At 49.1% G+C, this 14538-nt stretch overlaps 2 protein-coding genes across 2 annotated transcripts in view; both read left to right on the plus strand.

The window, feature by feature from the left end:
- The window catches only part of LOC124013900 (E3 ubiquitin-protein ligase Topors-like), a gene marked incomplete at its 3' end in the record, with an annotated part of 51137 nt that extends 49766 nt beyond the window's left edge, over positions 1–1371 (plus strand). Inside the window, exon 8 of the mRNA XM_046328451.1 lies at positions 19–1371. Within this exon, the coding sequence (XP_046184407.1) occupies positions 19–1371 (1353 nt within the window). The remainder of the gene's footprint in view (positions 1–18) is intronic.
- A 56-nt stretch (positions 1372–1427) lies between these two features.
- On the plus strand, positions 1428–7825 carry LOC124013731 (protein SPT2 homolog). The gene is made up of 2 exons (XM_046328184.1): positions 1428–1694; positions 5311–7825. Exon 2 carries the CDS (start codon positions 5369–5371, stop codon positions 6479–6481), a length of 1113 nt encoding a protein of 370 aa, XP_046184140.1. The 5' UTR covers positions 1428–1694; positions 5311–5368; the 3' UTR covers positions 6482–7825.
- The last annotated feature ends 6713 nt before the right edge of the window (positions 7826–14538 follow it).

Consider the following 14538-nt stretch of genomic DNA (forward strand, 5'->3'; position numbering starts at 1 on the left):
GTTTGTCTGTCTTTCTAGGAAGAGGCAGGAGGGTCGGAGGGAGAACGAGAGAGACGGCCGGTGTCGGTAGCAGGAAGTAGCGCTCTGAGCCAATCCGCTTGGGACGATGAAACACCAGGACCCTCCTACTCTACCGCTGAGCCGTCCCAATCCCCCATGCCGCTCTCGATCAGCCCAGGGGGGAGGGACTCTGGTCCAGCGGGGGCTAATCAGAATCCTGCTCTGGACATGACAGCGGCAGCGAATGGAGAGAGGGTTGAGGAGGGAGGAGAGGAAGAGGAGGAGGAACAATGTATGATAGTAGGGTTTGTTAAAGCCATGGCTGAGAGAACTCCTGAACTGGTCCAACTCTCCTCGGACCCCTCAGACGAAGAGGGGGAGAAACAGGAGACGAAAGAGACTGTTCCCCAAACAGTGTTAACCCCTCTCTCTCTCGTTGTCCCTCCCCTCTCCATTCCAGTTCCCCCCATGTCTCTGTTTATAAACACCAGCACAGAAAGACCGGGAGGAGGGGGGGAAAGACCGGGAGGAGGGGGGGAAAGAGGACTGGGAGTAAGACATCTAGACAGAGAGAGAGAGCAGGTAGAAGAGAGACTCCTCTATTGCCCTCTAGGGGAGAGAAGGGAGGGCAGACACCGAGAGCGGTCGTGCTCAGGATCGCGGTCCAGAAGCAGACATCGGTCAGCGAGCGTTTGGTCGCGGTCCGGTCGGTCCAGGAGTTCTGAACGGAGCTGGTCAGCACGGAGCCCCGTGTCTGTACGGAGCGACGACAGCAGCCAGGAACGGCGCCGGAAGAGACGGGCGAGAGAGCGGGAGAAAAGGAGACAGGAGAAAGGAAGAGGAAGAGATTCCCACGACAGAGGCTCCCACGACAGAGGCTCCCACGACAGAGGCTCCCACGACAGAGGCTCCCACGACAGAGGCTCCCACGACAGAGGCTCCCACGACAGAGGCTCCCACGACAGAGGCTCCCATAGACAACACAGTAGAGAGCACAGGAGAGAGACCAGTGGAGGAAGTGAGAGGATTAGAGGTAGAGAGAGAGAAAGGATTACATATGAACCAGCCAGGTCCCAATATTCTAACACAGGAATATTCTTTAGTCCGGAAAACAGCGTCCTATCCCATTCCCCGTCCTTATCCCGGAGTAGCCAGCGAGGACCAGAATCTCCTGGGGAACACCGGCATTCCCGGTCCTCTGACAGCCTCTCTTCCTCCAGCTCCCTGTCCCATCTCTCTGCACACAGACAGCATTCCCGACATTCCCCACGCTCCGACAAGCCGGGAGGGAAGAGGAAATATAAGACACGGCATCTGGAAGACCCTTCCTGGGAGCCATCAAGCTCTGCACGGAGAGAGAGGGGGCGAGGGGGGGAGCGAGAGAGGGGGCGAGGGGGGACAGAGGCCACCGCTAGCCCCCGGAAGAGCAGAGGCAGTCTGGAAGACCCTTCCTGGGAACCATCCAGCTCTGCACGGAGAGAGAGGGGGCGAGGGGGTGAGCGAGAGAGGGGGCGAGGGGGGACAGAGGCCACCGCTAGCCCCCGGAAGAGCAGAGGCAGTCTGGAAGACCCTTCCTGGGAACCATCCAGCTCTGCACGGAGAGAGAGGGGGCGAGGGGGTGAGCGAGAGAGGGGACGAGGCGGGACAGAGGCCACCGCTAGCCCCCGGAAGAGCAGAGGCAGTCTGGAAGAGAGGTGAGGAGGACTGAGTCTTGGAGAGGGTCTAGTCTATACCATAACCTACTGGAGAAATGTTACCTTATTCCTTATATTCAGAAAGTATTCAGACCCCTTGACTTTTTCCACATTTTGTTACGTTACAGCCTTGTTCTACAATAGATTAAATAAAACATCCTCATCAATCTACACAAAATACCTCGAAGCGGAAACCGGTTATTTAGATATTTCTGCTAAAAAAATACAACATTAAAATACCTTATTTATTATTATTATTATTTATTTATTTCCGTAAGTATTCAGACCCTTTGCATCAATGTGCAAATGTATTACAATAAATAAATAAAAACCTTATTAACATGACCTTTCAGATATTCAGTGCCTTCGGTAAGTATTCAGACCCTTTGATATGAGACTCGAAATTGAGCTCAGGTTCATCCTGTTTCCATTGATCATCCTTGAGATGTTTCTATAACTTGATTGGAGTCCACCTGTGGTACATTCAATTGATTGGACATGATTTGGAAAGGCACACGCCTGTCTATATAAGGTCCCACGGGTGACACTGCATGTCAGAGCAAAAATCAACCCATGAGATCGAATGAATTGTCCATAGAATTGTGTCGAGGCACAGATCTGGGGAAGGGACCAAAAAATATCTGCAGCATTGAAGGTCCCCGAGAACACAGTGGCCTCCATCATTCTGCAGCATTGAGGTCCCCGAGAACACAGTGGCCTCCATCATTCTGCAGCATTGAAGGTCCCCAAGAACACAGTGGCCTCTATCATTCTGCAGCATTGAAGGTCCCCAAGAACACAGTGGCCTCCATCATTCTGCAGCATTGAAGGTCCCCAAGAACACAGTGGCCTCCATCATTCTGCAGCATTGAAGGTCCCCAAGAACACAGTGGCCTCCATCATTCTGCAGCATTGAAGGTCCCCAAGAACACAGTGGCCTCCATTATTCTGCAGCATTGAAGGTCCCCGAGAACACAGTGGCCTCCATCATTCTGCAGCATTGAAGGTCCCCAAGAACACAGTGGCCTCCATCATTCTGCAGCATTGAAGGTCCCCAAGAACACAGTGGCCTCCATCATTCTGCAGCATTGAAGGTCCCCAAGAACACAGTGGCCTCCATCATTCTGCAGCATTGAAGGTCCCCAAGAACACAGTGGCCTCCATCATTCTGCAGCATTGAAGGTCCCCAAGAACACAGTGGCCTCCATCATTCTGCAGCATTGAAGGTCCCCGAGAACACAGTGGCCTCCATCATTCTGCAGCATTGAAGGTCCCCAAGAACACAGTGGCCTCCATCATTCTGCAGCATTGAAGGTCCCCAAGAACACAGTTTCCTCCATCATTCTGCAGCATTGAAGGTCCCCGAGAACACAGTGGCCTCCATCATTCTGCAGCATTGAAGGTCCCCGAGAACACAGTGGCCTCCATCATTCTGCAGCATTGAAGGTCCCCGAGAACACAGTGGCCTCCATCATTCTGCAGTATTGAAGGTCCCCAAGAACACAGTGGCCTCCATCATTCTGCAGCATTGAAGGTCCCCGAGAACACAGTGGCCTCCATCATTCTGCAGCATTGATGGTCCCCGAGAACACAGTGGCCTCCATCATTCTGCAGCATTGAAGGTCCCCAAGAACACAGTGGCCTCCATCATTCTGCAGCATTGAAGGTCCCCAAGAACACAGTGGCCTCCATCATTCTGCAGCATTGAAGGTCCCCGAGAACACAGTGGCCTCCATCATTCTGCAGCATTGAAGGTCCCCGAGAACACAGTGGCCTCCATCATTCTGCAGTATTGAAGGTCCCCAAGAACACAGTGGCCTCCATCATTCTGCAGCATTGAAGGTCCCCAAGAACACAGTGGCCTCCATCATTCTGCAGCATTGAAGGTCCCCGAGAACACAGTGGCCTCCATCATTCTGCAGCATTGAAGGTCCCCGAGAACACAGTGGCCTCCATCATTCTTAAATGGAAGAAGTTTGGAACCACCAAGACTCTTCCTAGAGCTGGCCGCCGGGCCAAACTGAGCAATCAGGGGAGAAGGTCCTTGGTCAGGTAGGTGACCAAGAACCTGATGCTTACTCTGACAGAGCTCCAGAGTTTCTGTGAACATGGGTGTCCTTCTGGAAGGTTCTCCCATCTCTGCAGCACTCCACCAATCAGACCTTTCTGGTAGAGTGGCCAGACGGAAGCCACTATTCAGTAAAAGGCACATGACAGCCCGCTTGGAGTTTGCCAAAAGTCACCTGAAGGACTCTGAGACCATAATGAACAATATTCTCTGGTCTGATGAAACCAAGATTGAACTCTGGCTTGAATGCCAAGCTTCACATCTGGAGGAAACCTGGCACCATCCCTATGGTGAAGCAGGGTGGTGGCAGCATCATGTAGTGGGGAAGTTTTTCAGCGGCAGAATCGAGGGGAAGATGAACGGAGCAAAGTACAGAGAGATCCTTGATGAAAACCTGCTCTCAGAACCTCAGACTGGGGTGATGGTTCACCTTCCAACAGGACAACGACCCTAAGCACACAGCCAAGACAACGCAGGAGTGGCTTCGGGACAAGTCTCTGAATGTCCTTGAGTGTCCCAGCCGGAGCCCGGACTTGAACCCGATCGAACATCTCTGGAGGGACCTGAAAATAGCTGTGCAGCGACGCTCCCCATCCAACCTGACAGAGCTTGAGAGGATCTCCAGAGAAGAATGGGAGAAACTCCCCAAATACAGGTGTGCCAAGCTTGTAGCGTCATACTCAAGAAGACTCGAGGCTGTAATCGCTGCCAAAGGTGCTTCAACAAAGTAAAGGGTCTGAATACTTATGTAAATGTGATATTTCAGATATTATTTTTAATAAATTAATGATTTTGAAAAACCTGTTTTAATCCATTTTAGAATAAGGCTGTAAACTAACAATGTGAAAAAAAGTCAAGATGTCTTTCTGAAGGCACTACCTAGGGCACTACTTTAGACCAGAGCCCTGTGGGTAGTGTGCTACTTTAGACCAGAGCCCTGTGGGTAGTGCACTACTTTAGACTAGAGCCCTGTGGGTAGTGCACTACTTTAGACTAGAGCCCTGTGGGTAGTGTGCTACTTTAGATCAGAGCCCTGTGGGTAGTGAACTACTTTAGACTAGAGCCCTGTGGGTAGTGTGCTACTTTAGACTAGATCCCTGTGGGTAGTGTTCTACCTGATATTTAATTGCGATCAGTCCCTGATTTAGAGGGAACCAATGAATAAATGTGATATTTAATTGCTATCAGTCCCTGATTTAGAGGGAACCAATGAATAAATGTGATATTTAATTGCGATCAGTCCCTGATTTAGAGGGGAACAATGAATAAATGTGATATTTAATTGCGATCAGTCCCTGATGTAGAGGGGAACCAATGAATAAATGTGATATTTAATTGCGATCAATCCCTGATTTAGAGGGAACCAATGAATAAATGTGATATTTAAAATAAAATGTAAATTGGAACTAGCTTTGAGGTCCAACGAGTTTATTATTTTATTTGTTATTTGGTACTTGGCCACTGTTGATCTGTATTCCTACCAAATGTCTCCTGTAGTGTGTTCTCACTAGGTAGGTTATCTCTGACTCTTTGTCCGTCCGTCCCCAGTGTGAAGAAGAGGAGACGTCAGTCCCGCAGCCCCAGTGTCGAAATCATCTATGAAGGCATGACCGTGACCACCGCTAGCCCCTTACGACCCAAACACAACCACAAACGCGACGGCAAACACCGGAGAAAACAACGTCACGACCGCACCCTCCAACGCTCTCCCATGGTCATCACTATAGACAGCGACAGTGACAACAAACACACAGTCCAAAAGACCAGTCTGGAAGATGACCGCGCTCTGGATTTTTCTGACCGTTCTTTGACCGTGCCTGGTCTTCCACTAGGCGGCCACAACCTGGACATGGGGGTTGATATCAGTGATTTTGCGGTCGATGTTCTCGACCGTTCTCTGAGCGTTTCGGACCATAACTCGGACATTGACCACAATGACGGAATCGACCATAAAACGGAGCTCGATGACGACTGTGTGGTTGACGTTTCTGTCAACGTCAAGGACCGCGTTCTGAACACAAACACTAATGCAAATGCGGTCGACCGTCCCCAGGACGCAGACGGTTATGTTCTCCCCCAGGTCAATCTTACCTGTGACCCTGGGGTCGCGACCTCTGACTCTCATCTCCTAGCGACCATCCTAAAGGACCTAGAACACATCACACTCCCTAACCTGAACCCAGACCCTAACCACAGCCGTAATTCAACCACACCGGACTACAGAGAGAACGCCAGGGAGAACGCCAGGGAGAACGCCTGGCCGGCCAGAGAGAACGCCAGGGAGAACGCCTGGCCGGCCAGAGAGAACACACCGACTTCCTGGTCCTCTGAGGGAGAGACTAACTTCAACAGCCCTGTTTCACCTTCAGCCAATCACTCTCTGAGTTCTGAATCATTCACAGACAACCACTCTGCTAGTCCTATATCTCCTGTAGGTCACCCGGCTAGTCCTATATCTCCTGTAGGTCACCCTGCTAGTCCTATATCTCCTGTAGGTCACCCTGCTAGTCCTATATCTCCTGTAGGTCACCCTGCTAGTCCTATATCTCCTGTAGGTCACCCTGCTAGTCCTATATCTCCTGTAGGTCACCCTGCTAGTCCTATATCTCCTATAGGTCACCCTGCTAGTCCTATATCTCCTGTAGGTCACCCTGCTAGTCCTATATCTCCTGTAGGTCACCCTGCTCAGTCCTATATCTCCTGTAGGTCACCCTGCTAGTCCTATATCTCCTATAGGTCACCCTGCTAGTCCTATATCTCCTGTAGGTCACCCTGCTAGTCCTATATCTCCTGTAGGTCACCCTGCTAGTCCTATATCTCCTGTAGGTCACCCTGCTAGTCCTATATCTCCTGTAGGTCACCCTGCTAGTCCTATATCTCCTGTAGGTCACCCTGCTAGTCCTATATCTCCTGTAGGTCACCCTGCTAGTCCTATATCTCCTGTAGGTCACCCTGCGAGTCCTATATCTCCTGTAGGTCACCCTGCTAGTCCTATATCTCCTGTAGGTCACCCTGCTAGTCCTATATCTCCTGTAAGTCACCCTGCTAGTCCTAGATCTCCTCTCGGTCACTCTGACAGTCCTATATCTCCTGAAGGTCACTCTGCTGGTCCTATAGGTCACTTTGCTGGTCCTGTAGGTCACTTTGCTGGTCCTATAGGTCACTCTGTTGGTCCTATAGGTCACTCTGCTGGTCCTGTAGGTCACTCTGCTGTTCCTATAGGTCACTCTGATGGTCCTATAGGTCACTCTGCTGATCCTATAGGTCACTCTGCCAGTCCTGTACATCACAACTCTAGTGCAGTATCACCCATTGTCCACCATTCTAACAGTCCTTTATCATCACCCATAGCTGGCTCTATATCGATAGAAAACCCCCGCTTACCTTCTAGCACTGGGTCATCTGTATCGGCCAAGCGTGATGAGGAGGGGCCTGTAACGGCAAGGCGTGATGAGGAGGGGCCTGTATCGGCCAGGCGTGATGAGGAGGGGCCTGTATCGACCAGGCGTGATGAGGGGGGGCCTGTATCGGCCAGGCGTGATGAGGAGGGGCCTGTATCGGCCAGGGATGATGAGGATGGGCCTGTATCGGCCAGGCGTGATGAGGATGGGCCTGTATCGGCCAGGCGTGATGAGGAGGGGCCTGTATCGGCCAGGCGTGATGAGGAGGGGCCTGTATCGGCCAGGCGTGATGAGGAGGGGCCTGTATCGGCCAGGCGTGATGAGGAGGGGCCTGTATCGGCCAGGCGTGATGAGGAGGGGCCTGTATCGGCCAGGCGTGATGAGGAGGGGCCTGTATCGGCCAGGCGTGATCAGGAGGGTCCTGTACACTAACACGGTATACAGCACTGACTGATTGATCACCTGGACACACACACTTACATGAACTGCCCCACACACACACACACACTTGAACTGCCACACACACACACACACCATTTGAATGTGCTGAGGTTGTTTAACATTATTTGAAACCTGTTGTCTTCTACAAAATGGACTCTTGAATGATAATCTTTCTGCAGGAAAAAAAAAAACAAATAAAATCACATTTGACGATAAATTTATTTTATTTTGTTACGTTTGATCATTTTGAGATGCAGCGTACTGTATTTTCACTACTGTATTTTCACTACTGTATTTTCACTACTGTATTTTCACTACTGTATTTTCACACTTGCTGCATGTGGGCCCTGGTAAGGTAGTGGACTATATAGGGCCCTGGTAAGGTAGTGGACTATATATAGGGAATAGGGCCCTGGTAAGGTAGTGGACTATATATAGGGAATAGGGCCCTGGTAAGGTAGTGGACTATATAGGGCCCTGGTAAGGTAGTGGACTATATATAGGGAATAGGGCCCTGGTAAGGTAGTGGACTATATATAGGGAATAGGGCCCTGGTAAGGTAGTGGACTATATAGGGCCCTGGTAAGGTAGTGGACTATATATAGGGAATAGGGCCCTGGTAAGGTAGTGGACTATATAGGGCCCTGGTAAGGTAGTGGACTATATAGGGCCCTGGTAAGGTAGTGGACTATATAGGGCCCTGGTAAGGTAGTGGACTATATATAGGGAATAGGGCCCTGGTAAGGTAGTGGACTATATAGGGCCCTGGTAAGGTAGTGGACTATATATAGGGAATAGGGCCCTGGTAAGGTAGTGGACTATATATAGGGAATAGGGCCCTGGTAAGGTAGTGGACTATATAGGGCCCTGGTAAGGTAGTGGACTATATATAGGGAATAGGGCCCTGGTAAGGTAGTGGACTATATAGGGCCCTGGTAAGGTAGTGGACTATATAGGGCCCTGGTAAGGTAGTGGACTATATATAGGGAATAGGGCCCTGGTAAGGTAGTGGACTATATAGGGAATAGGGCCCTGGTAAGGTAGTGGACTATATATAGGGAATAGGGCCCTGGTAAGGTAGTGGACTATATATAGGGAATAGGGCCCTGGTAAGGTAGTGGACTATATATAGGGAATAGGGCCCTGGTAAGGTAGTGGACTATATATAGGGAATAGGGCCCTGGTAAGGTAGTGGACTATATATAGGGAATAGGGCCCTGGTAAGGTAGTGGACTATATATAGGGAATAGGGCCCTGGTAAGGTAGTGGACTATATATAGGGAATAGGGCCCTGGTAAGGTAGTGGACTATATAGGGCCCTGGTAAGGTAGTGGACTATATATAGGGAATAGGGCCCTGGTAAGGTAGTGGACTATATATAGAGAATGGGGCCCTGGTAAGGTAGTGGACTATATATAGAGAATAGGGCCCTGGTAAGGTAGTGGACTATATATAGGGAATAGGGCACTGGTAAGGTAGTGGACTATATATAGGCAATAGGGCCCTGGTAAGGTAGTGGACTATATATAGGGAATAGGGCCCTGGTAAGGTAGTGGACTATATATAGTGGGGAATAGGGCCCTGGTAAGGTAGTGGACTATATATAGGGAATAGGGCCCTGGTAAGGTAGTGGACTATATATAGGGAATAGGGCCCTGGTAAGGTAGTGGACTATATATAGGGAATAGGGCCCTGGTAAGGTAGTGGACTATATAGGGCCCTGGTAAGGTAGTGGACTATATATAGGGAATAGGGCCCTGGTAAGGTAGTGGACTATATATAGAGAATAGGGCCCTGGTAAGGTAGTGGACTATATATAGAGAATAGGGCCCTGGTAAGGTAGTGGACTATATATAGGGAATAGGGCCCTGGTAAGGTAGTGGACTATATATAGGGAATAGGGCCCTGGTAAGGTAGTGGACTATATATAGGGAATAGGGCCCTGGTAAGGTAGTGGACTATATATAGGGAATAGGGCCCTGGTAAGGTAGTGGACTATATATAGGGAATAGGGCCCTGGTAAGGTAGTGGACTATATATAGAGAATAGGGCCCTGGTAAGGTAGTGGACTATATCAGACCCTGGTAAGGTAGTGGACTATATATAGGGAATAGGGCCCTGGTAAGGTAGTGGACTATATAGGGCCCTGGTAAGGTAGTGGACTATATATAGGGAATAGGGCCCTGGTAAGGTAGTGGACTATATATAGGGAATAGGGCCCTGGTAAGGTAGTGGACTATATAGGGCCCTGGTAAGGTAGTGGACTATATAGGGCCCTGGTAAGGTAGTGGACTATATATAGGGAATAGGGCCCTGGTAAGGTAGTGGACTATATATAGGGAATAGGGCCCTGGTAAGGTAGTGGACTATATATAGGTAGGGAATAGGGCCCTGGTAAGGTAGTGGACTATATAGGGGGACCCTGGTAAGGTAGTGGACTATATATAGGGAATAGGGCCCTGGTAAGGTAGTGGACTATATATAGGGAATAGGGCCCTGGTAAGGTAGTGGACTATATAGGGAATAGGGCCCTGGTAAGGTAGTGGACTATATATAGGGAATAGGGCCCTGGTAAGGTAGTGGACTATATATAGGGAATAGGGCCCTGGTAAGGTAGTGGACTATATATAGGGAATAGGGCCCTGGTAAGGTAGTGGACTATATATAGGGAATAGGGCCCTGGTAAGGTAGTGGACTATATATAGGGAATAGGGCCCTGGTAAGGTAGTGGACTATATAGGGCCCTGGTAAGGTAGTGGACTATATATAGGGAATAGGGCCCTGGTAAGGTAGTGGACTATATATAGAGAATGGGGCCCTGGTAAGGTAGTGGACTATATATAGAGAATAGGGCCCTGGTAAGGTAGTGGACTATATATAGGGAATAGGGCACTGGTAAGGTAGTGGACTATATATAGGCAATAGGGCCCTGGTAAGGTAGTGGACTATATATAGGGAATAGGGCCCTGGTAAGGTAGTGGACTATATATAGGGAATAGGGCCCTGGTAAGGTAGTGGACTATATATAGGGAATAGGGCCCTGGTAAGGTAGTGGACTATATATAGGGAATAGGGCCCTGGTAAGGTAGTGGACTATATATAGGGAATAGGGCCCTGGTAAGGTAGTGGACTATATAGGGCCCTGGTAAGGTAGTGGACTATATATAGGGAATAGGGCCCTGGTAAGGTAGTGGACTATATATAGAGAATAGGGCCCTGGTAAGGTAGTGGACTATATATAGAGAATAGGGCCCTGGTAAGGTAGTGGACTATATATAGGGAATAGGGCCCTGGTAAGGTAGTGGACTATATATAGGGAATAGGGCCCTGGTAAGGTAGTGGACTATATATAGGGAATAGGGCCCTGGTAAGGTAGTGGACTATATATAGGGAATAGGGCCCTGGTAAGGTAGTGGACTATATATAGGGAATAGGGCCCTGGTAAGGTAGTGGACTATATATAGAGAATAGGGCCCTGGTAAGGTAGTGGACTATATATAGAGAATAGGGCCCTGGTAAGGTAGTGGACTATATCAGACCCTGGTAAGGTAGTGGACTATATATAGGGAATAGGGCCCTGGTAAGGTAGTGGACTATATATAGGGAATAGGGCCCTGGTAAGGTAGTGGACTATATATAGGGAATAGGGCCCTGGTAAGGTAGTGGACTATATAGGGCCCTGGTAAGGTAGTGGACTATATATAGGGAATAGGGCCCTGGTAAGGTAGTGGACTATATATAGAGAATAGGGCCCTGGTAAGGTAGTGGACTATATATAGGGAATAGGGCCCTGGTAAGGTAGTGGACTATATATAGAGAATAGGGCCCTGGTAAGGTAGTGGACTATATCAGACCCTGGTAAGGTAGTGGACTATATATAGGGAATAGGGCCCTGGTAAGGTAGTGGACTATATATAGGGAATAGGGCCCTGGTAAGGTAGTGGACTATATAGGGCCCTGGTAAGGTAGTGGACTATATATAGAGAATAGGGCCCTGGTAAGGTAGTGGACTATATAGGGCCCTGGTAAGGTAGTGGACTATATATAGGGAATAGGGCCCTGGTAAGGTAGTGGACTATATAGGGCCCTGGTAAGGTAGTGGACTATATATAGTGGAATAGGGCCCTGGTAAGGTAGTGGACTATATAGGAATAGGGCCCTGGTAAGGTAGTGGACTATATAGGGCCCTGGTAAGGTAGTGGACTATATATAGGGCCCTGGTAAGGTAGTGGACTATATATAGGGAATAGGGCCCTGGTAAGGTAGTGGACTATATATAGGGAATAGGGCCCTGGTAAGGTAGTGGACTATATATAGGGAATAGGGCCCTGGTAAGGTAGTGGACTATATATAGGGAATAGGGCCCTGGTAAGGTAGTGGACTATATATAGGGAATAGGGCCCTGGTAAGGTAGTGGACTATATATAGGGAATAGGGCCCTGGTAAGGTAGTGGACTATATATAGGGAATAGGGCCCTGGTAAGGTAGTGGACTATATATAGGGAATAGGGCCCTGGTAAGGTAGTGGACTATATAGGGCCCTGGTAAGGTAGTGGACTATATATAGGGAATAGGGCCCTGGTAAGGTAGTGGACTATATATAGGGAATAGGGCCCTGGTAAGGTAGTGGACTAGGGAATAGGGCCCTGGTAAGGTAGTGGACTATATAGGGCCCTGGTAAGGTAGTGGACTATATAGGGCCCTGGTAGGTATAGGGCCCTGGTAAGGTAGTGGACTTTATAGGGCCCTGGTAAGGTAGTGGACTATATATAGGGAATAGGGCCCTGGTAAGGTAGTGGACTATATATAGGGAATAGGGCCCTGGTAAGGTAGTGGTAGTGGACTATATATAGGGAATAGGGCCCTGGTAAGGTAGTGGACTATATCAGACCCTGGTAAGGTAGTGGACTATAGAGAATAGGGCCCTGGTAAGGTAGTGGACTATATAGGGCCCTGGTAAGGTAGTGGACTATATCAGAATAGGGCCCTGGTAAGGTAGTGGACTATATCAGACCCTGGTAAGGTAGTGGACTATATCAGGCCCTGGTAAGGTAGTGGACTATATAGGGCCCTGGTAAGGTAGTGGACTATATATAGGGAATAGGGCCCTGGTAAGGTAGTGGACTATATAGGGCCCTGGTAAGGTAGTGGACTATATAGGGCCCTGGTAAGGTAGTGGACTATATAGGGCCCTGGTAAGGTAGTGGACTTTATAGGGCCCTGGTAAGGTAGTGGACTATATATAGGGAATAGGGCCCTGGTAAGGTAGTGGACTATATATAGGGAATAGGGCCCTGGTAAGGTAGTGGACTATATATAGGGAATAGGGCCCTGGTAAGGTAGTGGACTATATATAGGGAATAGGGCCCTGGTAAGGTAGTGGACTATATATAGAGAATAGGGCCCTGGTAAGGTAGTGGACTATATCAGACCCTGGTAAGGTAGTGGACTATATATAGGGAATAGGGCCCTGGTAAGGTAGTGGACTATATATAGGGAATAGGGCCCTGGTATAGGTAGTGGACTATATAGGGAATAGGGCCCTGGTAAGGTAGTGGACTATATAGAGAATAGGGCCCTGGTAAGGTAGTGGACTATATCAGACCCTGGTAAGGTAGTGGACTATATATAGGGAATAGGGCCCTGGTAAGGTAGTGGACTATATAGGGCCCTGGTAAGGTAGTGGACTATATATAGGGAATAGGGCCCTGGTAAGGTAGTGGACTATATAGGGCCCTGGTAAGGTAGTGGACTATATAGGGCCCTGGTAAGGTAGTGGACTATATAGGGCCCTGGTAAGGTAGTGGACTATATATAGGGAATAGGGCCCTGGTAAGGTAGTGGACTATATATAGGGAATAGGGCCCTGGTAAGGTAGTGGACTATATATAGGGAATAGGGCCCTGGTAAGGTAGTGGACTATATATAGGGAATAGGGCCCTGGTAAGGTAGTGGACTATATATAGGGAATAGGGCCCTGGTAAGGTAGTGGACTATATATAGGGAATAGGGCCCTGGTAAGGTAGTGGACTATATATAGGGAATAGGGCCCTGGTAAGGTAGTGGACTATATATAGGGAATAGGGCCCTGGTAAGGTAGTGGACTATATATAGGGAATAGGGCCCTGGTAAGGTAGTGGACTATATATAGGGAATAGGGCCCTGGTAAGGTAGTGGACTATATAGGGCCCTGGTAAGGTAGTGGACTATATATAGGGAATAGGGCCCTGGTAAGGTAGTGGACTATATATAGGGAATAGGGCCCTGGTAAGGTAGTGGACTATATAGGGCCCTGGTAAGGTAGTGGACTATATAGGGCCCTGGTAAGGTAGTGGACTATATAGGGCCCTGGTAAGGTAGTGGACTTTATAGGGCCCTGGTAAGGTAGTGGACTATATATAGGGGATAGGGCCCTGGTAAGGTAGTGGACTATATATAGGGAATAGGGCCCTGGTAAGGTAGTGGACTATATATAGGGAATAGGGCCCTGGTAAGGTAGTGGACTATATCAGACCCTGGTAAGGTAGTGGACTATATAGGGCCCTGGTAAGGTAGTGGACTATATAGGGCCCTGGTAAGGTAGTGGACTATATAGGGCCCTGGTAAGGTAGTGGACTATATAGGGCCCTGGTAAGGTAGTGGACTATATCAGACCCTGGTAAGGTAGTGGACTATATCAGACCCTGGTAAGGTAGTGGACTATATAGGGCCCTGGTAAGGTAGTGGACTATATAGGGCCCTGGTAAGGTAGTGGACTATATCAGACCCTAGTAAGGTAATGGACTATATCAGACCCTGGTAAGGTAGTGGACTATATCAGGCCCTGGTAAGGTAGTGGACTATATAGGGCCCTGGTAAGGTAGTGGACTATATATAGGGAATAGGGCCCTGGTAAGGTAGTGGACTATATAGGGCCCTGGTAAGGTAGTGGACT

Source organism: Oncorhynchus gorbuscha, linkage group LG25 (genome assembly GCF_021184085.1).
Source record: "Oncorhynchus gorbuscha isolate QuinsamMale2020 ecotype Even-year linkage group LG25, OgorEven_v1.0, whole genome shotgun sequence".
In the NCBI taxonomy this organism is placed as follows: Eukaryota; Metazoa; Chordata; class Actinopteri; order Salmoniformes; family Salmonidae; genus Oncorhynchus; species Oncorhynchus gorbuscha.